Genomic DNA, 25,817 nt, shown 5'->3' on the forward strand with positions numbered 1-25,817 from the left:
ACCTTCTATGTACCAGGCATTGTGCTCGATGGGTTTAGAATAGGAGGCCCATGCTTATTTCTGTGATTCACTTTATTTTCTACCATTCTTTATCACATCTCTTTCTCTGCACTGATTTATCTGCAGTTACTAGAAAATGTCTCTTTTCATTCTTGATATTTTCATATATACTGTTCTGCTGTCCTTCCTCCTTGGTTGATCTGGTTAAATTCTACTTGACATTTAAGATTCAAATTAAGTATCCCCTTTAGGAAATCCTCCCTGGAAACCATAGGCTAGGTTAGGTGCCACCTTCTGTGTTCCTTTCTCCTCTTACTCTTATCTCATTGCAGCACTTAACACATTAATTACAGTGATCTGTTCCCCTGCCTGTTTTCCTACCATACTACTTGAGGACAGTACCTCATTTGATTCTGTATCTCAACACTTAGCAAAAGGCCTGGCCCGGAGTGGGAGACAAAAGTTTGTCTTTGGCTCTGCCATTGTGTACACTTATACAAGTTGTTTGGCTTATTCAATTCCAAAGCCTTGATTTTCTTACTGCTTTGCAAGCATGTAGACCTGGTTTTTGCCAGGTAGCCTAGTGGGCCTATTACATGAGGCCTAGGCTCAACGGCCAGATTCTTTTTGCAATGATTCAGGGATTGATATTGACAGTATATTAGAAAATGAAGATCTCTGCCTTACTCTAGGCACAGATGACAAGCTGCTAGTGAGATCCAGAGGAAACCACTCAGAGAGACAAACCTTAGGTCTAGATCACAAACTACTTTTAGGGAAGGCCACTTTGGTAAGATTCTGTCTTGGAGTTCTCTGTATCCAGAGTAGCCAGATGAAAAGCTAGGTTTTTTTATGGTATTTTTGACTCACTGCGGCTATTAGTCACTCCTTTCTCCCATATATCACCATATATCCATCTGACCTAGCACCTGTCATATTGTATTATACTCATTTATTTTCTTGTATGTCTCCTTCTCTAAAAGAGAGCCCTTTATGATGGAGACTGATTTCTGTATCCAGTAATTCACTCATTACCTACTAGAGTAGAAACCAATGAAAGCTTGGTGAATGAATGAATAAATGAATGGTTAAAATAATAATAGCTAATATTTCTTTAGCTCTTACTGAATATTAGGAGCTTCCCATATCTTTACTACACTTTTATAATGTGAAAACTCTGATTCTCACCATTTTATAGCTGACAAAATGAGGCACAGAAAGGTTAAGTAACTTCTCATGGTCTTACATCTAGTAAGACACACACACACACACACACACACACATTCATAGAGAGATAGGTGTTGGGGACTGGTCAGAATCTGGGTAGAGATGTAGGCCCATCAGAGAAAAGAAACACGAGCAAAGACATAGTACTATAAAGTGTGGGGTCTTCTCAGACAATAATGAGTTTGTCTGGAGTCCAAGGGTTACATTTAGGAATAGGGAGAGTGAGGCATTACTAAGGCCAAACAATAAAAGTCCTTGAAAGCTGTGGTCTCAAACCCCAAAATCATTTATCCACTAGGGGTGGGGGTGGGGGATTTATTGAGCACCAACTACTACTTGTCAGGCACTGGTCTAGGAGCTAGGGACATAACAGTATACGAAACATAGTGACCGATTCCTAGTGCTTATAGTCTGGTAAAGAGAGACAAATGAAACATTTATAAACAAATAAATGTTGGATAGTGATAAGTACAATGAAGCAAAATAAAGCAGGGTAAAAGAATGAAGAGCAATGCTACATCAGATCTGACAGTCTTCTCTGATGAGGTGACATTAGAGCAGAAAATTAAATGAAGATGTGAGCCATGTGAATACTTGGGGAAAGGGCATCCCAAGCAGATGGAGCAGCAAGCATTACTCCCTAGCACTTGAGCTATATCCGTACCTCCAGGGATATGCCAGGACAGACCCTTGCCTTGGCCAATCCCTTGTCTTGCCAGAGAAAAAATAAGCAGTAAGAAATTGGCTCCTGAATCAGTATCTCTTTCCTCTAATGGACCACTGGTGCCTCCAGATGAAACCCTTACTTACTTTTATGGTTTCAAACCCACATCTCAAAAGAGCTATGTCTGGCAGGAAGATTGCCAGTGCTTTCTTTGCCTCTCCTTCACACAGCTGTTAGTTAGCTGGTCACTCGTCAGCCTTTTGTCAACCTTTTGGTCAGACAGTCACATATAAAACAGTGACTAAGAATGTGGGTTTTGGGCCCTGGCCAGGTGGCTCAGTTGGTTGGAGCATCATCTCATACACCAAAGGGTTTTGAGTTCAGTCCCTTGTTAGGGCATGAATGGGAGGCAACCGATCGATGTTTCTCTTTCACATTTATGTATCTTTCTCCCTCTCTCCCTTCTTTTTTCTCTAAAATTAATAAAAACATATCCTTAGGTTAGGATTAAAAAAAAAAGAATGTGGGCTTTGGAACCAGGTGCTTTGGTTTGAATTTATTTATATGTATATATATGAAGAAACAATTGCTACTGCCTTGATCACTGCTCTGTTCCCAGTGTCTGGCACAAAGTAGTAAAAAAATTAATGTTTTAAATGACTGGATGGATCTTTTATAAAAGGAGGATTGAGGTTCAGACTGGTTCAGTGATTTACCTAAGCTGGTCCATGGCAGATAGGATAGAAATCAAGGTCTTCTGGTTTCAAATCTAGTACTTTTTCTAATCTACAATAACAAGCCAGTGTTCTAAAATGCCCAGAGATTTTTCGGTCCTGAATAACTGGTTATCTCAGAATAAAACAGGAGGTTTTACTTATTTAATATAAACATCTTTCTCAAATGGAAAAGGCCCCTTTTCTATCTGTGAAACATAGGATGGAGGCCAGGCTATATCTTTACTATCTGAGAAGCTAACTAAAAATCAATTTCTGGGGTTCCCTACTGATATACACGAGATAAATGCTTTTTTTCCTTCTAAAAATAATTCTCCCTATTTATTTCCATAATAAGTCTGTAGGGGAGAGTGATGCTATTAGTGAGAAAATATAATGTAAATAACTGGTGGGATGTCCAACAGTGATTTAGGACCCACAGATGGCCTTTGCTTATTCATTCATTTATGTCTGTTCTTTTGTCCATTCAGTAAACTTTACAGAGTACTTAGAATGATGTAGTCCTGTGTTAGACTTTGGGAAATACATAAATGGAAATGACATGTTCCCTACAAAATTACTTACAGTGTAATGGAGAAGAGAGGTTATGTGACTAAATAATAATATAACATACATGTTATAAAAGAAGTCTGCATAAAGAAAGTGCTAAGTGAGCAGAGAAGGGAGAGCTGGTACTTATTTTGAAGGTTTTAGAAGAGAAGATTTTGAGATAGGCTCCAGAGAGTTTCAGTAAGGAAAGAGGTAGAGCTTGGTTTTAAGGATTAGTTGGTGTTTAGGAGGCCAAGAGGAGGGAAGAGAGCTTTTGTGGAAATAACAGTGACCTAGAAGTCTGAGAGTTATGTTCAAGGATGAATAAGTAAAAAATGCAAGATACTGATTCTAGATGAGGACTCCAAAGTTAAGAGCTACAGCAGAGGCAGCCTCCAGGGCAAGGCTGTGAAATTCAGGTCATCTGTGCTGGGATGCATTAGGCTGTTAGTCCAGTAGTTTCTACTGGCAGTTATGCACACTTCAGCAGGGCCCACAGAAGACAATCAATTGGGGTCCCATAAGAAAATACTAGAGCTTGTATTTATATTGTATTTATTTATTTATTTATTTATTTATTTATTTATTTATTTATTTATTTATTTATTTATTTTTATCCTCACCCGAGGACATTTTTCCATTTTTTGTTCAGATAGAGTGGGAGGGAGGGAGAGGAAGAGAGAGAGAGAGAAACATCGACGTGAAAGGGACACATCGAGTGGCTGCCACCCGCATGACCAACCAGGGCTGGGGACAAATTGCAACTGCGGTACGTGCCCTTAGCAGGAACTGAACCCGGGTCTCTCTGAACCGCAGGCTGACGCTCTAACCACTGAGCCAAACTGGCCAGGGCTATATTGCATTTATTTTTATCTCACACTTTAATTTTTATGTCTGTTTTACAATATACCTAATGTCAGTACATGAATCTAATTTATAAACAGATATTCATATATTGGCAATGTATGCTTAAAAACCTTTTGCTGGCCTGGCTGGTGTGGCTCAATGGTTGAGCATTGACCCATGCACCAAGAGGTCACCGGTTCAATTCCTGGTCAGGGCACATGCCCAGGTTGTGGGCCAGATTCCCCAGTATGGGTAGTGTGCAGGAGGCGGCCAGTCGATGTTCTCTCATTAATGTTTCTCTCTCTCTCCCCCTCTCCCTTCCTCTCTCTCTAAAATCAATAAAGAAAAACAAAAACAAAAACAAAAACTTTTTGCAGGTAGATTATGTCATAAGAAAGGTTAGAGACTACAAATGTAGTCACCTTATTCATTCTTCTTATGAAGGACTGTTTATTGATGAAAAATCTAGGAGTTAACCTTCTCTGATCTCCGTAGTATTGCCATTTTGTCCAGAGATGTAGTCTGATCTCTCTAGGAGCCCCATGAATAGGCTTACAGGGATGCAAGACTGATGACAGACTACCTCTTGTTTGAACGTCCTGCTGGATTTGGACATGTGAATCATTTGGAGCCTGTATCTGTACTAAGCTCCCCTTGCCTTTTCTTTCACTGGCAGCCACAGCTCTCTGTATTTGCTGTTGTCTTCTTCCTCACTTTGGCCCAGAAAAACTTCTCATTGTCTCTTGTGGAATGAGAAAGCAGTTCCAGCGTTTAACTTTTAGGTACTTGGACCTTAGGGACACAAGGGACTCTAATATCTCAACTTGACTGTTAAGTGAGCTCTTCATGCTGGGACACAGGGTTGCTATCTGACAAGAATGCAGCTCATCCTGGCTTCTTTTGTTCAGACTGCAGTGACTCTGGTTGGACAGCACTGTGCTGCCACGTCCTACCTAGGTAGGGCATCTGCCTAGGTACCACAATGATATGTCGAGCACAAAAAACAAAAACTGAAACCAACTGCCTTGAGGCGTAGCCTGGTATGCTGAAGCCATTATCCTTTTCCCCTATAGCTTAGCTATATAGGGCTGAGTGTGTTCAGAGACCTTCCTCATTGGATTGCAGTGACTCCTTTATAGACCCTCTGCTTCACCAAATGTTGTGTTTAGAACAGTGGGTTTCAGTTGGGGCAGTTTTGTTCCCCAGGGAACATTTGGCAGTATCTGGAGACATTTTTAATTGTCATGATTGGCAGGGCAGCATGCCATTGGCATCTAGTGCCAAGGATGTTGTTAAACATCTTACACTGCACAGGACAGCCCCCCACACCAAAAAAGTTTCCTGTCCAAAGTGTCAATGGGGCAGAGACCGAGAAACCCTGGTCTAGAGTGACTCCTGCCTGTCTCCACTATAGTATAGGCTGCAGATAGAGGAGTTCCTGCATGACAAAGATCTATGCTCAGGCTTGTATCAAGGCGTCCTCCCAGTAGACAAAAGGCCTTTGTGGTACCACTGGCCTCAGGCCTTTCTAGCAATAAAAAAGTGAACTTCTTTCCACTCCACATGTCCAGCAGAAAGGCCCCTTTGTCCTGGATGAGGCTGAGCTTCCTTGGCAGCAGTGGCAGGAGTATGTTGTTCTCTGAACTTTACAAGCTAGCACTTGTCTGTCTGCCTGATGTCTGTATGTCACTCTACTACACCTTTATTACTTGATGCTCTAAACCATAGCAAATGATCACAGTTGTAATGTGTGTGGCTTCATTTTCAGGAATAGTGGCTAATACATTCTACTTTCTGTAATGCTTCTTTAATCCCGGCTCTGTCATTTCTCCTTTCCCAAGCCCTAGGATTTGAACACATCTCTCATAAATTAATTACTCTCTTCTCTTCAATGTATTTTAGTCTGAGAATTAAAAATTTGACCAAACAATGACTAGGCACCCTTCACCTAAACCTCTAGGATCTTGTCTTCTAGGATGCAGTCTTAGGGCACTGTGCCTGCTTCATTTTGTCCCATGGCACCTTTCCCTTCTCACCTCCTGTGTCTCTGCTAGTAGTCTAATCTACCTCCAAAGTCTATTGGCTTCTGAACTTGTCTCCTGAGAACATCAAGACATTGCGGCATTTATGCCTTCAACTTGGTTTTATTCAGGATATCATTCTAGGGTCTGCTTTGGACCAGTTCTGGGTTCCACTGTAGGGGAAGTAGGAGAATGAAGGGACAGGGCCTAGCCTTCCAAAGTTCCTATCTTATGTGAGAGCAACAGAAACAACCTAAGACCTGAGGTATGCCTATGAGGAATGTCTGTTTTTTTGACAAGCATTTCAGAAGTTGACCATCTACACAAGCTGTATATTGGTCTAAGGAGATTGTTGTTGTTTAGCCCATAGTCAGAACATTCCTGGAACTCCTCATTTAGGGTAGTTATTTTTGAGTAATTCTTAGTAATACCACTGTATATGAAGCTCTATTTTTTTTCTTTATTGATTTGAGAGAGTAGGGGGAGGGAGAGAGAGATAGAAACATTGATAAGAGAGAACATTGATTGACCACCTCCTGCATGCCCCCCACTGGGGATTTGGCCCACAACCTGGGCATGTGCCCTGACCGGGAATTGAACTGGCAACCTCTTGGTGCATGGGTCGATGCTCAACCACTGAGCCACACCGGCTAGGCTGAAGCTCTATTTTGGAGACAATGGGGTGAGCAAAAATAAATGAGACACGGTCTGTGCCGTAATGTTTCCTAATTGTTAAAGGGAATTAGACAGCCTTCTGATGAAAGGCAGTTTTTGGTAAAGATATGAATCTTAAGTGAGGAGGGTGATACATCTCTATCTCATTCTCCTTCAAAACTTTTTAGGCTTATTGCTGCTCACAACAGTAGTTTTCAGACTTGAGGAATGTACAAATTCCTTTTAAGGGAAATATTTTATCTTGGACTTAAATACTGACTTAAATTATTTTTACTATAATGTTACTTAAATGTGTACAAATATAAAATGAGGTTTAAGTTGCTATATAAAATTTATATGCAAATACAAACAAAAACAGATTTATACATTAATAAAAACAAACATCAAATCCAATAAAATGATTCCTTTTTGCTGACACTTAGTTGCTCCGCAGCTCTTTTGGTTCAGTGTGCCTTTATTACTGGATGCTGTCTGGTGACTCTGTCCTTTCACCAGCTTTCTCTATTCACACTACTATGAAACTTTGATTTATATACTACATTATGATGTCATTTGACCTTCACTTGGCTTGAACATAGTCCTTGTGTATTAAGTCCACTTCTGTTCCTTTCTTGTTGACTCTTGCCAAAGTATGGAGATAAGTTTGTTATCTAGGTGTCTAAACACCACACAAATATTAAAATTATTTTAAAAGGATTATTTTAAATTATCCATTAAAAAAAAATCACAACATTATGCCTTGGGTGGCTCAGTTGGTTGAGGCATTATCCCTTATACCTAAAGGTTGCAGATTCAATTCCTGGTCAGGGCACATACCTAGGTTGCAGGTTCAACTGATCGGGGCATGTGCAGGAGGCAACTGATCTCTCTCTTTCTAAAAATCAGTTTTAAAAAATAGCATATCCTCAGGTGAGGATAAAAAAAAAAATCACATTATAATCTTGAGAAACGACTAGCTGCGGTGGCCACGTAGGGTGATGATGTGATTCACCATGTTGTGAGTGATCACTCAGTAATTATTTCAGTTAGGATTGGCTCCTCTTGTGACAGAAAATCTTTTCAATTTGATATAAACAAAAGGGGAAATTTATTGTTGCACTAAACTAAAAAATCTATGAATAGAGCTGCCAACTGGTGTAGTCTGACTTAGGGCTTCAGTGACATCATCTGGACCCATCTCGTTATATATACAGAAATATCCTATATATGTGTATACAGGGATAGGCAAAAGTTTGAGTATGTGAAACAGAGTTTATTCTTGTGTTATTATTTATTTATTAATGTCTTTCTCTGTATGAACAACTGTAAACCTACTCTTGTCCACCCTTGTATATATCCATAAACAAAAAGTAGAGTAGGTATTCCTTTTATACATAGGCTTTTACAGGAGAGTGAGATGTTAAACATGTAAGCATGTGGTGAATGTTAAAGTCAGTGTGACTGTGACAGCAAGTGCAAGCAGTGCTTGGCATGCTGGAGTCATGGCTTTGCTGGTCTCTTCCCACAGTGTACAACTGGACCGTGGACGAGGTGGTGCAGTGGCTGATCACATATGTGGAGTTGCCTCAGTATGAGGAGACCTTCCGGAAGCTGCAGCTCAGTGGCCATGCCATGCCAAGGTCAGGAGGAGACTGGGTTCTCTCACTTGCGGTGTAGGGAAGGGCTGGAGTTGGCCTGCCTTCAGATTGCTCTGGCCAGTTAAATGATGTTACACCCTTTTTAGGGCAGAATCTGTGGACCCCTCTTCTTCTCACATCTTTTGCGCACTTGCCATAAAGCAGAATGGCTACTTAGCATCCATTCTCGTATTTAATATATTTATCAATACTGGGAATAGTACTAATAGCTGCCATTTATTGAGTGCTTAGTACATGCCAGGTACTCTACTTGAACATTTCTTATAGAGTATTTCATTTAATTTTTACAGTAATCCTATACGGTAGGTATTATTGTGTAAAGATAATGAAACTGGCCTAATATGTTTTCCAAGGTCACAGGGCTAGTTAGAAGCAAAACTCTAGATATGGGTAGATTTCAAAGCCTGTGGTGTTTTTCTTTTCTTTTGCTGTTCCAAGAGCTGCCTCTTTAATTGCCCAGGAGCTTTGGGGCTCTTTTAGCCTCCCCTGAATTATCCATATACAGTTTATCTACTCCAAAAGTGGGGGCTGACTACCTTTGGACCCAGCCTCCTCTCTGGAATGACTCTTCTAATAGATATTGTGCCCTAACTTTGCCTTCTTTTTTTGGTACGTGCTCCTAGTGGGAACTGAACCCAGGACTCTCTGGTCCGCAGGCCGATGCTCCAACCGCTGAGCCAAACTGGCCAGGGCTACTTTGCCTTCTTTATAGGCACAATATACTATGGCTTGGGGTAGAAGTAGGAAGGAGATGGATTACTGCTTGGATATCTTGTTATGTCATACTAGTGTCATATGTCATTCAGTCATCAATCCATTTACTCATTCATTCAACAAATATTTACTGAGTACCTGCTCTGTGCCAAGCACTTGTGTTGGGTGCTGGGGATAAAGGTGACAACAACCTGCCCTTGTCCTTGAAGAGCTTACTATCTGGTAAGTGCTGATTGTGTATAATCTGTCATCTTATTATGTAGGTGCATGTAGTTTTAAGCTTCAGCAAACGGGAAAGGGGAAGGTGAAGCTGTTGGAATGCTCAACATTGTAGTCTCTAGCTACAGAGCTAATGGGCACTGCTTTTCAGGCCTAGCTGAACTGGCTGTTCCCTCCTCTGCCGCCTGCAGCCTCCTCTTCACAGCTTCTCCCTACTCTGAAGAGAGTAATAATCTTATTTTTTATTTATTTATTTTTAATCCTCACTTGAGGATATTTATCTGTTTATCTTCTGATAGAGGGGGAGGAAGGGAGAGAGAGGGAGAGTTGAGAAACAATGATGTAAGGGAGACACGTCGATTGGTTGCCTCCTGCACAACCCTGACCAGGGCCAGGGACGAACTGCAACTGAGGTACATGCCCTTGACTGGAATCAAACCTGCGACTTTTTGGTCCACAGGCCGATGTTCCAACCGCTGAGCGAAACCAGCCAGGGCAAGAGTAATCTTAATGTTTATACGTCCCTTTATAGAGTACTTTCCTACCTGTTATTTCAGTTGATTCTCACAATTCTGGGAGGAAAGAATTGCTGTCCCAACTTTTAGGTGAATGAACTGAATTTCAAATATTTTATGATTTTTGCAAGTTAAGTGGCAGAGCTGGGATTTGAACCCAGGCCTGCCAGGTTCTAAGTGCCCTGCTTTTTTCACTGCATCTTCCTCTTGCCCCATGTAGTTGAAGATGGCCTTTCTGGAAATACTCAGTTTAGTTCTATTTGACAAACCTTTACCAAGCACCTACCATATGCCATGTTCTCTCCTGGGCCCTGAGGACAAAGACATGCATTAGACCTCATATCTGCCTTTAAGAACTCCATGGAAGAGATAAGCAATTGAATAGATGATTGACCATGAAGCTTAAGGATTTAGTTTTTTTTTCTCATTATTCATGGAAATAGCAGTAGTGCCTTGTGGATCACTGGACCATTTCATCTTGAGGAATGGCTATGGCTTGGATTAAAACTGTAAAGCTGCCCTGGCTGCTTTTGCTCAGTGGTTAGAGCGTCAGCCTGCGGACCAGAGAGACCCAGGTTCGCTTCCCGCTAAGGGCACATACCTCGGTTGCATTTCGTCCCTGGCCCTGGTTGGGGTTGTGTGGGTGGCAACCACTCGATGGGTCTCTCTCACGTCGATGTTTCTCTCTCTCTCTCTCTCCCTCTCTCCCCTTCTCCCCTTCCTCCCCCCCCCCTTCTCTATCTGAAGATAAATGCAAAAATGTCCTTGGGTGAGGATTAAAAAAATAATAATAAAAATAAATAAATAAAACTGTAAATCCTAGGATAAGAAGTCAGTTCTCAGGATATGGGGTCATTTAGCCCTCCTGTGGCTAGAATTAGACCCAAGACCAGATGCATCTAGGTTGGGCTCAGGAATAGAGGAAGCCAAGCTGTGGCACCTTAATGACAGTGGCAAGCATGGAGCCTACAGTGCATGGAGTAGGGAAGGTTTTAGGCCCATTACTAGGCAGCATGGTATAATGGAAAGAATCTAGCAGATCCGAGTTTGTTTCTTGGCTTTGCTGTTACCCGCTATGTGACTTTACTCAACTCTAAGTCTCAGTAAAGTAGAGCTAATAATAGAACTGGGTTCTTAAAATCATGAGAACTAAATGAGGTATTGTATATAATGTGTCAGAACAGTACAAGATACACAGTAGTTGCTTAGTAAGTTAGCTAGTAAATGTTTTTCATTTCTCTCACTGCTTAGAAGTAGATAGCATTCAAGTTCATAGGTTTCTTTGACAAATAGACTGTACAAAAGATACTTATTTTCATCAGTCAGATGAAGTCCAGTATTCCTGGTAGAAGTGCTCTAAAGAGGGGCCTAAGAATCCCCAGGCTTGCAGGAAGCACCTGATTTTATATAAGTTTACACAGAAGGAAACTGAGGCCCCAAGGGAGGGACCCAGCAGCTTATGATTGGACAAGTGAGTCACTCAGTGATAGAGCTGAGCCCAGAAACTAGATCTCCTGACCCCCCTTCTTCCCATCAGTGTCTCGTTGCTCTCTTGTAGGTGGGCTTGATTGCTTCTCAGGGTAGAGAAGGAAATAGCTGCCCCTGCACGCCCAGGCAGAATGTAAGCACACACTGTGATGTCAGAAGCTTCTTTTCTATCTGAGGAAACAAAGATACGCGTTCATAAAGTGCACTGACCTTATGGAGTAGTACGGTAATAAATGCTCACTTGTGGGACTCAAACCATAGCTTTTCAGTCTTCCATATCTTATACTCTCCTCCGCCTATACCCACTGTGTTCCAGCACAAGAGAAACAAAGTCCAGTTTTTCTGAGGTCATTTTCTTATTTACAGGCTCTTTCCTATTAGAGTTATTATTAACAGTGTTGTTAAAGGTCATAAAAACTGAGAGTATCTGATTGGGGGCAAATTACTGTGACTCAAGTACAAGCTAATAAGATATGCAGTGTTTGACATCAGCAGGTGTGTGTGTGTGTGTGTGTGTGTGTGTGTGTGTTTTATCCTCACCCGAGGACATTTTTCAATATTTTGTTCAGATAGAGTGGGAGGGGGAGAGAGAGAGAGAGAAACATCGATGTGAAAGGGACACATCAAGTGGCTGCCACCCGCATGACCTAACGAGGGCCGAGGAGAAACAGCAACCGAGGTACGTGTCCTTAGCGGGAACCCAACCCGGGCCTCTCTGGACCACTGGCCGACGCTCCAACCACTGAACAAAACTGGCCAGGGCAGCAGGTTTATATTTAATGAGTATATATATATATATATATATATATATATATATATATATATATTCATTATTAAATATATTTAAGTGGCTTAGGATTAGGGTAATTCAGAGATCCCCAGAATCACTGGATTATGTAGCATGACATTTTGACAAGGGCTGGACAGGAGAATGATTTTACAAATAGTGGTAGTGTGGAGACAGATATATAGTGGATAATTTCTATAAGGGGGAGCACAATCGATAATTTACAGCTGGGTGCGGGAATGGTCACAAATGGATAATGCTTAGAGAATAGGATACTCAGGAGAGGTGGACATGTGGAGGAGGGTGAACAAATTCCTGGTAAATGTTTTGTGTCGCTGCATACTCCCCATTGAGATCCGCAGGTATAGACTCTGTACTCTAGAGTGTAGAGGGGAGCAGTCACCAGGAGCTAGAAGTCATGAAAGTGTTCCTGGAAGAGGTGAGGAGTTTTACCAGGATCCTTTCTGGCTTTGCTGGCAGGGAACTGAGTGCCTACTCTTTGACTCAACAGGCTTGCTGTAACCAACACCACCATGACAGGGACTGTGCTGAAGATGACAGACCGCAGCCATCGGCAGAAACTGCAACTGAAGGCCCTGGACACAGTGCTCTTTGGGCCTCCTCTCTGTGAGTCCTGTGGAGAGAAGGGCTGCTGGTGTGCCGTGGAACCCAAGGCTGCTGGGGTGGCTGGGCTGATGTCATGAGTCTCATAGGTGCAACTGCAAGGCAGTGCCTCCACTTTTTCTGCTATTGTTGACATAGGAAATGGTTTTACATTTTAGTCCATTCAGATATCAACATCTGTTCATTAAATACATTAATAAGACATCTGCCTTGTGCCAGTGCTGTGCTGGAACCTATAGGAAGACCTGGATGAATCATTTTCTGCCCTAAAGGGATAAAATTATTGTTCTAGAGAGGTGCATAGTGCTTCTGAGGTCCAGAGGAGGAATGGAGAAGACATACTTTCAAAGAATGGCATGTGAGCTCTCTTTGTAAGGATGAGTAGGGCTTTATTCCATGGAGGTGGCCAGAGAGGGCATTCTAGGTAGAGGAAACAACCTGAGCAGGAACGCAATGGCTAAAATATGAAAGTTATGCTCAGGGGTGAAAGTAACCCTTAGAGGCTGAATGCCATTTTTTTTTTAAATCCTCACCAGAGGATATTTTTCCATTGATTTTCAGACAGAGTGGCGGGAAGGGAGGGAGGGAGAGAGAGAAAGAAACATGGATGTGAGACACATCAATTAATTGTCTCCCGTCTGACCCCAGCCAGGGCCGTGGATCAAACCACAACCAAGGCACATGCCCTTGGCTGGAAACAAACCCAAGACCCTTTGGTCTGCAGGCCGATGCTCTAACCGCTGAGCCAAGCCGGCCAGGGTGAGGATGAATGCCATTTAGCTATTCCCTGCTCACACTGTGAGTGTGCAAAATGTATGAACTAATTGTTGAACATCTGTGTCCTTGGACAACCGAAGAGGACTAAGTGGGCTTTCCCTGAAGCAATAGAGACACACTCAGGCCTAAGGAAGGGTGTTCTCTTCAGCCAGGAATTAATTGAGAGAATTAGATGGTTCAATTCCCTAAGATCTGCAAGAGCCTGACTCCTGTTTATTATTCTATCGGGTGGGAAACGTTTGGCTCGCAGGCCGTATAAGGCCTGCCAAATAATACTAGCTAACATCACACGCCTCACCAAATTAGCCTGATCAAATATAGCAGGCTAATTTTTTTTTAATTTATTTTTTATCCTCACCTGAGGACATTTTTCCATTTTTTGTACAGATAGAGTGGGAGGGAGACAGAGAAACATCAACGTGAAAGGGACACATCGAGTGGCTGCCACCCACACGACCAACCAGGGCCGGGGACAAACTGCAACTGAGATACGTGCCCTTAGCGGGAACCAAACCCGGGTCTCTCTGTACCGCAGGCCGACGCTCCAACCGCTGAGCCAAACCGGCCAGGGCAGAAGGCTAATTTTTAAGTTGATAATTTTGTATGGCCCATGAATGATGTTACAAATATCCAAATGGCCTTTGGCAAAATAAAGGTTCCCACCCCTGCTCTATGCTGCCTCTTCACTGAATACTCAGAGTGAATATCTGAGCCTGGTCTCGAGCTGTGGTATCTCAAGCCCTGGCCTTGAGAGCAGCACCCTCTCTCTGAACGTTTTATACTTAAGTTTTAAAAGTAATTGTGTTGATAGTTGTATAACCTTGTAAATGCTAAAACCATTGAATTGTACATTTTAAAAGAGTGAATTTTAGGGTGTGTGAATTATATCTCAGTCATCATCATCGTGTATATATAGATTTTTTGGTAACTCCTGGACTTTCACATAGAGAACTTAAAAAGTTTAGGAAAGCACCTTGGTCTCTTTTCAAAACTGCCTCTCACTGTGTGACCTTGTGTAGGTCAGTTCTCAGGGTGTGTTTTCTGATCTGTATCATGAAACTATTATGCTAATGGATCCTTAAGATTTCTTTCAGCTGCTTCATTCTGTAATTTCTTGGGAGAAACCCTTTGGTTGATAAGGGTCCTGTGTAAAAGACAGGAGGTCTGTTCCTTCCTACTACTGCTGTCTATATCCTGTACTTAAAGGAATTCTGTGGCCCTTGTCCTATCAAGTGATCTTTGACAATTCCGTTCTCTTGCCTACATTTAGGTTTCCTCACCTATAAAATGGCTTAGTTAGTATGGCTCTTAACTGGTTCTCTCAGTCAAGGACTCAGATAGAGCTGGGTATGCTGCTGGGAGCTAAGAATTTGGAATTCAGCAGCTGTCCTGATGGTACATGTCATCTTTATACTTTCCTACTGATGCTTGTTAAAGAAAATTTTTGAAAATTGCCAGCTGGAATCTGAGGAAAATAATAGGAAGCTAGCTGTTTGCCAGGAGACTTCTGCAAGGGTGGGGCTGTACCTGCTGGGGACCTGTAAAGAATCCCTTGAACTCTGTCCCTCTAGGCTCTGTGTTCCCATCTGAGCGTGGATTAAAACTTCTAATTCAGTGATGTTCCCTGTCCAGCACCCATGCAGGACTGAGTGAGGGCCTCCACTGGCTCTGACCTGTGTTCTGTACCTGGATGAGTTCTTAGGGCTATGATTCTCATACCTTACCATAAGGCATGCAGTAGATACATACCCCTGACAACCTGGGCCAGTTACAGCTGACAGCCATGACCACCTTGATGAAAACCCTGCCACTGGTCTGAGATGTGCGATCTCAAAATCAGAGTTTGTTGTGCAGTAGCCAGGAGGGTCTGCTGAGTGAGATGGATCCATCTATTCACAGCAGCTTCAAAAGGAAAAAGGATCAGGCTGCTCAGCAGAGGGTCACCTCAGGGTCCATTTTCTGACAGTACAAGACATCTCAGTCCTCCCCATATGGCCACAGAGCAGCACATGGTCCTTCTCCAACCTGCAAAATTGGCTATAGACTTGGAGGCCCACATGGGGCTGCCTTAACAGTGCCAGTAGCCAGGTGTTCTGAGAAACAAAGGCCCAAGGTATTGTCCATTTGAGGCCTAAGCTGATGTCTTATGCTGGCAGTAGATCATTTGTTGAGGGGGCTTTTTCTACTCTGCAGATACTTTCTCAGAGAAAATGAGGCCCAGAGATGAGGTGAGTTTTTAGAGGTCATTCAGCTTTTAAGTGGCAGAGCCATGACTCAAACCCAGGTCTTTAACTTATTTCTCATTGCTCTTTTCTACTTTATAATTCCACCCTCTACTTCTGGTAGAGGAAACTTATTATAATATAGAGTTCCAGCTTTGAAATCAAGCAAACTGGCACTGTCACTCAGATGTCTTGTGACCTTGGGCACATTCCCAAGGTTCTCTAGTCCCCAGTTTCTTCTAAACAAATGATTGCTACTATTTTCAGTGTACAGTGTGTCTGGTGTGGTTAGTCCTGGTCTAGGGACTACTGTGCCCTTGGAACTTCAGCAGGAGTATTGAGAAGGGTGCAGGGAGAGGCCTGCCTTGTAATTGTTGGGGTTGGGGAGAGTTGTGGAGAGGAAAAGACAAGACTATACCTTGTCTTCCTTCTTTAGTGGCTCAGATAATAGGGAAGCGTCCTTGGTAAGCAGGAGTGGCCGCCTCTCTGACAAAGTTTGCTCTGATCTCTGACAACTCTACCCTTACCTTCTTTCTCCCTTCTGTTATGTTCCAACTCACCCTTCCAGCCTTCTCCAGGATGCCTTTCCAGCTTCTTTCCAGGCATTCTCAACCCTTCCCTCTTACTCTTCTCTGAGAAGCCACAGCTCTTTCTACCTGCCTTCTTTATAAAATTCTGTTTCCCTCTCTGCTACCATTTATACTGGGAACTCCTCAGGGATAGAAACAGCTTTGTTCAGCTGTCATCAGCACTTAGCAAAGGCCCAGCAAGGAGTGTCAGGTGATGTGTCCTGGAAGTTATACAGAAGGAGGATGGGCCTCATCAGAGCTGCAGGACTGAGGGGAGATGGGAGAAGAATCCTTTCCAGGTTGTGGAGAGAACTGCCACCTATGGAGCATGTTTGGATAGGTGAGGCTGTTAAAGCACTTTTGGGGTTATAACCAGAAGGGAGGTGGGCCCAGGAATAAATTCCTGGTCAAATAGACATCTCAACACAGAAGGCTGTGTAAATGAGAAAAGAAATTCCTAGCACATGCTTTGGCAGGTAGGGGCGAATATTTGTATCTGGCAGGGGCAAGGTATTATGGGCACTAGAGAGAGTGGAAAGAATAGATTGGGAGAGGGAATTCCAGAAAGTGATAATGATTAGAGGCTCACTTCTCAGTGCTAACTGGTACTTTGAAAATTTTCACCATTACCCCTGACTCAGTTGACATGTCAGCATCTCATTAGTTTACACTTTCCTTCCCTGCATTAGGCCTGATTGTGTTAACAGTTGACCTCATTTTGCTAAAATCTATTTACAGCACTAAGGCTAGGAATTCTGCCACCTTCTGGATTCTCAGGTTCCAGCCAGTTTCCCTGGCTTAGCTCTGTTCACTTGGCCAGCCACATCTGCTCTCATGAAACCTCCATGGTCTCTCTGCCCTGGATGTATTCCCTGGAAGCGAGGTGGACTGAGAGCTGAGCTTGTGTAGGGGCTGTGCAGGGCAACTGGCCATATTCATGTCCCCAGGAGCTGGTATTTGCCCTTCACATGCACTTTATATTGTACAACCCCATTCCCCTTTTAGGGCTAAAACCTTTGTATTCTGTATTTTCAGAGTTCATCAGAGAAATAGAACCAATAGGACATGCATATAGATATGTATAAGAGATTTATTATAGGAATTGACTCACATAATTATGGAGGCCAAGAGTCCCATGATCTGCCATCTGCAAGTTGGAGAACCAGGAAAACCAGTAGTATAATTCAGCCCAATTCCAGAGTCCTGAGACCCAGGGAAGACGATGATGTAAGTCTGAGTCCAAAGGCCAGAGAATCAGAGGGCTGATGGTGTAAGTCCCTGTCTGAGTCCGAAGACCCGAGAACCAGGAGCACTGACATAAGAGGGCAGGAGAAGATGGATGTCTCAATTCAAGCTGAGAGAGCACTTCTACCCTTCCTCCACCTTTGGTTCTACTCGGGCCCACAGTGGCCTGAGGATGATTGGATGATGCCCACTTACAATAGTGAAGATGATCTTTACTCAGTCTACCAATTCAAATACTAATCTCTTATGAAGACAACCTCCCAGACACACCCAGAAATAAATGTTTTAACAGCTATCTGGGCATCCCTTCACCCAATCAAATTAATGCATAAAATTTACCATCGTAGATTCATTTAAGACTGTGGGGTTCACCCCAGGGCTCCACTGAAGGGACCTGATAGTTCTCACATCAACTTTTCAAACTCCACATCCTCATTCTTAATTACCTATTGGATATGTCCATCTGAATATTCCCAAAATGCCTCTAAGCACTTTCATTTACAACTGCACATTTGATCTCTTTAGTAATTCTGTGATAATGCATTTTTTTTTTTTAATCCTCAAGAGACACATCGACTGGTTGCCTCCCGCATGACCCCAACCAGGGCCAGGGACCTAATTGCAACCGAGGTGCGTGCCCTTGACTGGAATTGAACCCGTGACTCTTTGGTCCTTGAGCCGATGCTCTAACTGCTGACCCAAACTGGTCAGGGCTGATAATGCATTTTATAGCTGAAGAAGCTGAGGTCCAGATGGGGGAAGTGAATTTCTTAACAAATTGGGGCAGAGGGGAGCATAAAACCCAGTTTTACTAATACTCAGTGTAGGATGCTTTTTTTTGACAGCAGAATTTCTCTCCATGAAGCTTTACATTTCATCTTAAAGGCCTGTCCTGATGGCAGTGCAGTCAGCTCCCAAGATGTTGTTTGGAGGGAAAACTGAGGCCTTGGACTCTTAGTCACATTCAGGCTAGATCAAGAGATATAGGCCTCTCCATGGTGAGAGATATTTGCATGTAACATAGCAGAAACAATACCTACTGCATGAGTATGAAAGTTGTTATGACAAAAGTAGGTGTAGCAGAAAGACCATGCAGTCAGGTACATCTGGATTTGAATCCCAGCTCTGCCGCTTTTTATGAACTCCAGCAAGTCAGTGCTCCTATGAGCCACAGTTTTCTGGTCTATAGAATAGGAATACTAATACTCTATTATAGAGAGTTGTGAGAATTAGAGATGATGAGTATAAATGCCTGATACATTGTATATTTGCTCTATTTCCCTTCCTTCCTTATGTGGATTAAGAAGAGGGAGATATACTTGAGGTTGATCAGTAACAACTCAATCCCACAAATTTTTACTGAGTGCCTCTGTGTGTTAGTCCTGTGCCAGGCACTGGCATACAGACAGGTGGTGATCACAGGGGTCACAGTGAATCAGCTATATTAGACTTGTTTTCTTCCCACCACGCTTGGTGACTCATGGGATGTGATAAGCAGTAGAGCTGAGCTTCAGCTATGCACTTGACGAGGCAAAGGGATGTGTGTATGGGGTGGATGCTTGTTTATTTAAGTAAAGTCAAACTGGTTGGAAAGATCCAGCAGGTACTGATAGGTGGAACAGAATTACCTATCCTGTCCTTGGCCCTGGCCATTCGGAATTCATATTCATGACTTGGATGAGAATGTGAAGCTGGAAAGAATAATAACATTTTGTTCCAGATTGATCTGGATAAGGTTGACTAAGGGACTGAATAGAATAGATAGGTGCCCGGTCTGCATGCCCACCTTAAAAATTTGAAGTGTTGGAGCATGCTGGTTGCATGGAGTCTTGTTTGAACAAGAGTACCTTTGACTTTCCATAGGAATGTACAGGGGGTATTGGAATTGAGAAACCCTGAGAAGCCAAGGTTAACAGTCCTTAATCAACAGGAGACAGAGTGTACCCCAGCTCTGGTAGAGGCTATGTTGGAGGCCACTGTGTTCCAGAAAGAAAGGCAGCTCACTGTGCTGCAGCGATATCTCTTCTTGGGACCTGAAGGGAGGAGAGTGAGGACTTGAGTATGGCTGGAACTGAAGGCTTGCCTGGAGGCTTGAAGATGGCTGCTGGAGAACCCTTAGTTTTCTCTATGAGAATCTGGTCTAAACATGTAACGGACATGACTCCTACCCCACACCTAGTAACTCCCCTCCCTTGGAAATAGAATGTTCTAATCTGTCTTTGATTTCACACCATCCCCATGTCCTACTGTTCAGCCTTTCAATGAGGAACTATGAATATAATCCTTTTTCTCAGTCTGGGCCTCATTTTCATGTGGTTTCCAGCTAAATGTGTCGTCTTCTGCTGTCAAGACCCTGCCTCCACTTGGTGGTTCCACCTGGGACCTTTTAGATTCCCATTAGCTCTTTGTCCTTACCAGGCACTAGGATCTTGTCAGCCTTACTTTCTCCTCTCCAACCTGAGGGTAACCTGCTGTGCACAAGAGGTCATTCCCTCTTTTCTTCCTTCCCTGAGTCCCACATCTGGGCTCCTCTGGGCCCATAGCTACTCTGTCCTAAGTTGAGTGCAACCCAGGCAGGGGCTACAGCAGCAGCCCTCTTCTCCTTAGGTGTCTCTTTCAGGTCTCCTGTGTTGGCCCAGGGCCCAGATCTGGTGTATTAGGAACAATGTCAGACTCCAGGAGTACTCCTCTTCTGGTTGACTCAATTCTTAGGACATGGGTCTTATCTCCTGCTTTTTAGTTTTTCTCTGGAGACTGATAATTACTCTGAATCCCAGCTGGTGGCTGGGGCCCTGGCCACTTCATCAAATTGCTGCCAGGCATTCTTAGCAGATAGCTCTGTCCCTCTGTCCCTGTCATGTGAACTGTCTTATATATATACACCAATCTCTTGAACCTACTCCTGTTCTGCCTGGTCTGTGGGTTGAGCCACAGCTCAGAAATGCTGATCTGGACTTTGCCCCTTGTACCTACAATAGCCTAGTAGTCCAGGAGACCCAGCTCCTGTAGTAACCTTAGTTCCACAGCCAGAACCAAGCTCTATTGACATTGCTTTATACCCTTACCAGCCATCCCCTTCTACCTGCTCTAGCACCTTAGCATTGCTTACCCTGTGGGATGGAAGTCATTGCCTCTGGGTACATGGGCTCATCTCAGACCAGGGATAGCTGGCATATATTGAAAAGGCATTGGTCTTCATGGCATATTAGGGAAGCATGATTTAATAAGTTTCCTGTGTTGCTGTAAGGCCTCTCATCCTTTCCAAACTAAGCCTTGACTTAGCAGAGAAATGGGCACAGAGCTTACTATAATAGTGTATGGCAAGAGTGTGTCTAAGCACAGAAACGAAGGCTTCATGAAGGAGGGTGTGCAGTGGATTTTGCAAGGCTAAGTGTGCAGTGGGCAGCCTGACTCAACATGCCCTTCCTCTCTGGCAGTGACCCGCCATAATCACCTCAAGGACTTCATGCTGGTGGTGTCTATCGTTATTGGTGTGGGTGGCTGCTGGTTTGCTTATATCCAGAACCGTTACTCCAAGGAGCACATGAAGAAGATGATGAAGGATCTGGAGGGGTTACAGCGAGCTGAGCAGAGTCTGCATGACCTTCAGGAAAGGTAAGGCCCTGCCCTTTCCCATAGCCCTGATGCTGCCAGCTCCTGGGAAATTCCTGTTCCACTTGGGTTGTGGGCTACCTGGTCTCTGAGACCATGCTCACATGACTGCCCAGGCTGTGCCATCCTTCCAAAACTGCACTGGGAGTCCAGATTCTTGCCGTTCTGGTTGCATGGGCAAGTATTCTTCCCCAGGGCAGAAGCCATCAGAGTCTTGAGTTTCCCTGGTTGGAGGCTTGGTAGGGGTCATTCTATCCTTTGTCCTACCTTTGCTTCCTTTCCCATAGAAATAGATACAGTGAGCTGTTCTTCACTGTTTCCCAGAGAAATCTTACAAAGTGGTATTCCTAATACCTTCCAAATCTCATAAGTACTCACTTATTGTATGACTTTGGGCAAATCTGTTTCCCTTCCAGGACTTATTTCCTCATCAGTAATATGAAGGTGTCGAACTAGGAGAACATTAACGACCTAGCTCTGATAGTCTGGAATTCTGTCTAAATAAAACTTGCCTTAAAACTATTGTAGAAGATCTAGCTGTGATAATAAAGGTGCCAGTCAGTAGATCTAAGTACTAACTGAAATCTAGAACCAGGACTGTGCTGGGAATAGTAAGGAATTCGCTGCTCCTGGGGCAACCAAGCTCACACACGAGAAGGAGCAGTGAGCACACAGTTAGTACAGTGACTCAGTTCCAGCTTATGGAATGGTAACTCTAAGGACTGGAAGAGCACAGAGGGAGATGAGTGATATGGATGTGTGGAGGAGGTAGACTTGAAAGATGGGTAGGGAGATCCTGGTAGTTAAGGTTGAATGTGTAGTGAGGCCAGACCCCTGATACCTTAAAACTCACATGGAGAACTTTAGTAGGGTGCAAAAGGCAACAGAGGGGCAATATTTGTTTTTTTGCTTTGTTTTGTTTTTGAGAAGAGGAGAGGGCTGTCTTTTGGAAAATTTTTCTGGTAGCCTAGGGTGTCTAGTTGAGAAGTCTTTTCAAGAATCCATGTAAAAGGAAATGAAGTCTGGCTCTTTTCTGTTTTTTTTTTTTTTTTTAATGATAGATACTGTTTTCTTTGGAGGGATACGGAAAGGATTTCTTGTGAACTAAGTATTGTTAAGTACTTAAATGCATTGATTTTAATCATCACCACATGGTTAGGTAGGTACTATTTTTACCCCTATTTTAGAGTTGAAGAAATGAAGGCTCAGAGAGGGTGAGTGCTTTGCTTAGTGTCACATATCAGTAACTAGTGAGCTAGGAATTTTGACACCCGCAGGGTGCTGCCTTAGTAAAGGCAGTCTTATCAGATTCATTCCCATGGATTGGGCTTCTGGGGGCAGAAGGAGGAGTTTTATCTCTAAGTTGATTCCTGGCTACTTTGCTGGGCCCCTTGATCCTGGACCCTTTGCCAACTAGGGGCTAAATGCTGCTGTCTGGGCAGTCCCCATTCTTCATTTGTCTCAAAAACATGTTCTGTTTTCATTCCAAAGGCAAAGAATCTAGGCAGGAGACATTCCAAGTTTGGGGATAAAACTAAGCTCCTAGCCCTCCCTGCTCCCCAAGGCCTACAGAGCCAAATGACCACGGTGGCGCTAAGAGAAACAAATGCACACACACATACATCCAGAGATGGATTTACACATGTGCACACCCATATCCTCCTCTGACAGTGTCCAGTGCTCCATGCCACCTCCTCCCTCCTTATGTTAATAGGCCTACATTGCCAGCCACCATAGCGCTTTTTTTTTTGCAGAGTTCCAGAGAGTTTGGGTGGATAAGTGTAATGTTACATGCACATTCCAGTTAGGATTTCATTGGGTTTCAAGATAATTCTTTGAGGCAGGCAGGAATTTTGATTCCCATTTGAAAATGAAGAAACAGGCCCAGTGCAGGGAACAGACTTATCCATAGCCACACAACTGCTCACAGCCAGGGCTTGCAGCCAGTCTGCGCAGTTTTTTTTACTTGTAATGCTAATTGATTGCTGCCTTCAAGATACTCAGTCTTCTGTGGAAATGGAGTGGGACAAGGCTTGATGGCACATTTATTTGCTCAATTTCTGCTCCCAATAGTATTTCTTGATTTTCATCTCTTCTAGATACTGTTAGGACTAAAAAGTGGGTCAGTTTTGATTCTGCTCTAAAGGAGCTCCCTATTATATGGAGAAGACAGATATGTCATAGGCTGGAAAGGCTGCTTTCAGAGAGGATAATATTTCAGTGAAAAATCGAATCTCTAATGATGTAATTTTACGCAGTTGTGTCTTGGAGGAATGCAATAAAGGAGGGTATTCAGCTAGAGGAGATGGGGGCAGGAAATGGCGCCTCTGATTTGTTTTAGCTATGTGTTAGCGCCACCTGGTGTATATCTTGAGGAGGTTCCACTCCTTTTTCTCCACCGACAAAATGGGCAGTAGACTACAGCAGGAGAGTAGTCTAGACATTTCTTCCTCTTCCCTTCCTGCTTGTCCCACCACATCTTTTGAGGCTTCAGATATTGATGCCCAATCTGGACCTGGGATTTTTTAGAGGTTGAGTTCTGTTTTTGCCTCTTCTGTTTCACCTACTCAACTCAGTGGTCAATGCTCTCCTCTGTGGCCCTGCTTGTTCTGTAGCCTATCTTTTTTTGGCTGTACCTCAAGTCTAAGCCATATATCATTTGTCTTATTCATCACCATTTACCCCTTCTATCCTGGTCCCTGGTAAGTTGGTGGTTCCTACTAAGGTAAGAAGACCTGAGAGTGACTAAGTCCTTTCCCTCTTGTAGAGGGATTAGCAAACTCTTACTCTTTCTGCTGGGTCTAGCCCATACTTCACCTTTTCTGACTACTTTCAGATGGAATTGATCAATCCGTCTGTTGGGCTCATCCAACACCTTTTATATCTACCTATTGTAGAACTTTTCTCATTGTATGCAGTTATCTGTTTGTCTGAATTGGATTAGATAATGAGCTAGTGGCAAGGACAGTTTTCTCATTCATCTAAATATATATAGGGCTTAGCACAGGGCTTGGCAGTTAGTAGACACCTGAAAGTACTTGGTGAATGATGAATGAATGAATGAATGAATGAATGACTATAGATAGATATGTGGAGGAAAGAAGGGAGGAAGGAAGGAGGTTTACTTGGATGGATGGAAGATTTTGTCACTGAACAGAGGGAATGTGTGGGTGGGGACAAAGATATATTTTCATTATAACTGATGCCCTTGAGATCTTATCCCTCATGGAAGATGAGGAAGGGGACTCAGGCCTTGGGTAAGCAGTGGGTCTCTCCCAAGCTCTGCCCAGCCCCTTTGGCATGAATTTCATTTTTCTGTGATTCTGGTAACAGGTACCCAGGAGACCAGGAGATACAGCTCAATAGTTCCTTTCTCATCTTCCCTAAATCTCCTCACTACCACCACTTCATTTATATCTCAGCCACTAGGCTTTCTCTGGATCTTTGTTCTAGCTTGCAGGGTATTCTACGTTTATATTGAACTTCCAGATACCCTGGTATAAGGGGAATAACTATGGGATTTGAAGGTCATACAGATTGGAATTCTAGTCTCAGTTCTATCTGCAGTTACTTCCCCTCTTGGAGCCTTCATAGCCACACCACACCTGTGCTAGGCTGATATTGATACAATATATCATTATCTGCAGGAAGGACAAATGTGAAATGTCATGTAAACTAGTAGTTTTAGTATGTCAGATACCTTAGAGGAAGGATTCATATACCTGGGAACCTAGCTTCACAGCCTTTATTACTAGCAGCGAAAGGATGGCCAGTGTAAGAATTGTGGTAATGACTGTGGTTTCTGTTGGCACTGAATTAACTCAGCTAGAGAGTCTGCAGAATAAGGAGAATATGTGCTGAATGCTGGAGCCCTTAGTTTTCTCTTCGATGCCATGACGCATGGCATGTTGGCTGGCACACCCTTGCCTGGCCTTCTCCAGCTCCCTGCATCGCCCTCTAGGCTGCACAGGGCCCAGGAGGAGCACCGCACAGTGGAGGTGGAGAAGGTACATCTGGAGAAGAAGCTGCGTGATGAGATCAACCTTGCCAAGCAGGAAGCCCAGCGACTGAAGGAGCTGCGGGAGGGTACTGAGAATGAGCGGAGCCGCCAAAAATATGCTGAGGAGGAGTTGGAGCAGGTAGGAGAGAATACAAATTCTTGGACACTCTGAGGGAGTGAATAAAGGGCAGGGGCCAAGCATCTGGCTGAAAAGTTTCATGTGTGAGGACTTTGAAATATGGCTCAAGGAATATCTTCAAGAGTTACTAGACTCTGAACAGTAAGAATAGTGGAAAAGTTGCAAAAAAATGGTCACTGTGTTCTCAAAGAACAGTGGGTAGGAGGTGAGAACAGTTATTTTGTTCCTTTTTTATTGAGGTATTTACATAGACTCAAGTGTAGATATTATAAGCATACAGCTGGCACCCTGGCCAGTTTGGCTAAGTGGTTAGAGTGTCGTCCTGTGGACCAATGAGTCGCAGGTTTGATTCTGGTCAAGGGCACGTGCCTTGGTTGTGGTTCGTCCCCAGCCCTGGTTGGGATTGTACAAGAGACAGCCATTTGATGTGTCCCTCTCACATCAATGTTTCTTTCTCTCTCTCTCTCCCTCTCCTCCTCTCTCCCCCTCCCTTCCACTCTATCTGAAGAGAAATGGAAAAATAGCCTCGGGTGAGGATAAAAAAAAGTATACAGCTGGCAAGCTTTACATGTGC

The 25,817-nt window shown here is 43.4% G+C and overlaps 1 protein-coding gene across 6 annotated transcripts in view; it reads left to right on the forward strand.

Moving 5' to 3' along the window:
- Nucleotides 1-25,817, forward strand: part of STIM1 (stromal interaction molecule 1) — a 214,756-nt gene that overhangs the window by 167,817 nt on the left and 21,122 nt on the right. For all 6 annotated transcript variants that reach the window (XM_036258382.1, XM_036258386.1, XM_036258384.1 and 3 more), the window contains exons 4-7: nt 8,203-8,314; nt 12,567-12,682; nt 20,930-21,107; nt 25,066-25,243. In XM_036258382.1, coding sequence (XP_036114275.1) covers nt 8,203-8,314; nt 12,567-12,682; nt 20,930-21,107; nt 25,066-25,243 — 584 coding nt within the window. The remainder of the gene's footprint in view (nt 1-8,202; nt 8,315-12,566; nt 12,683-20,929; nt 21,108-25,065; nt 25,244-25,817) is intronic.

This window comes from Molossus molossus, unplaced genomic scaffold (assembly GCF_014108415.1).
Source record: "Molossus molossus isolate mMolMol1 unplaced genomic scaffold, mMolMol1.p scaffold_m16_p_13, whole genome shotgun sequence".
NCBI lineage: Eukaryota > Metazoa > Chordata > Mammalia > Chiroptera > Molossidae > Molossus > Molossus molossus.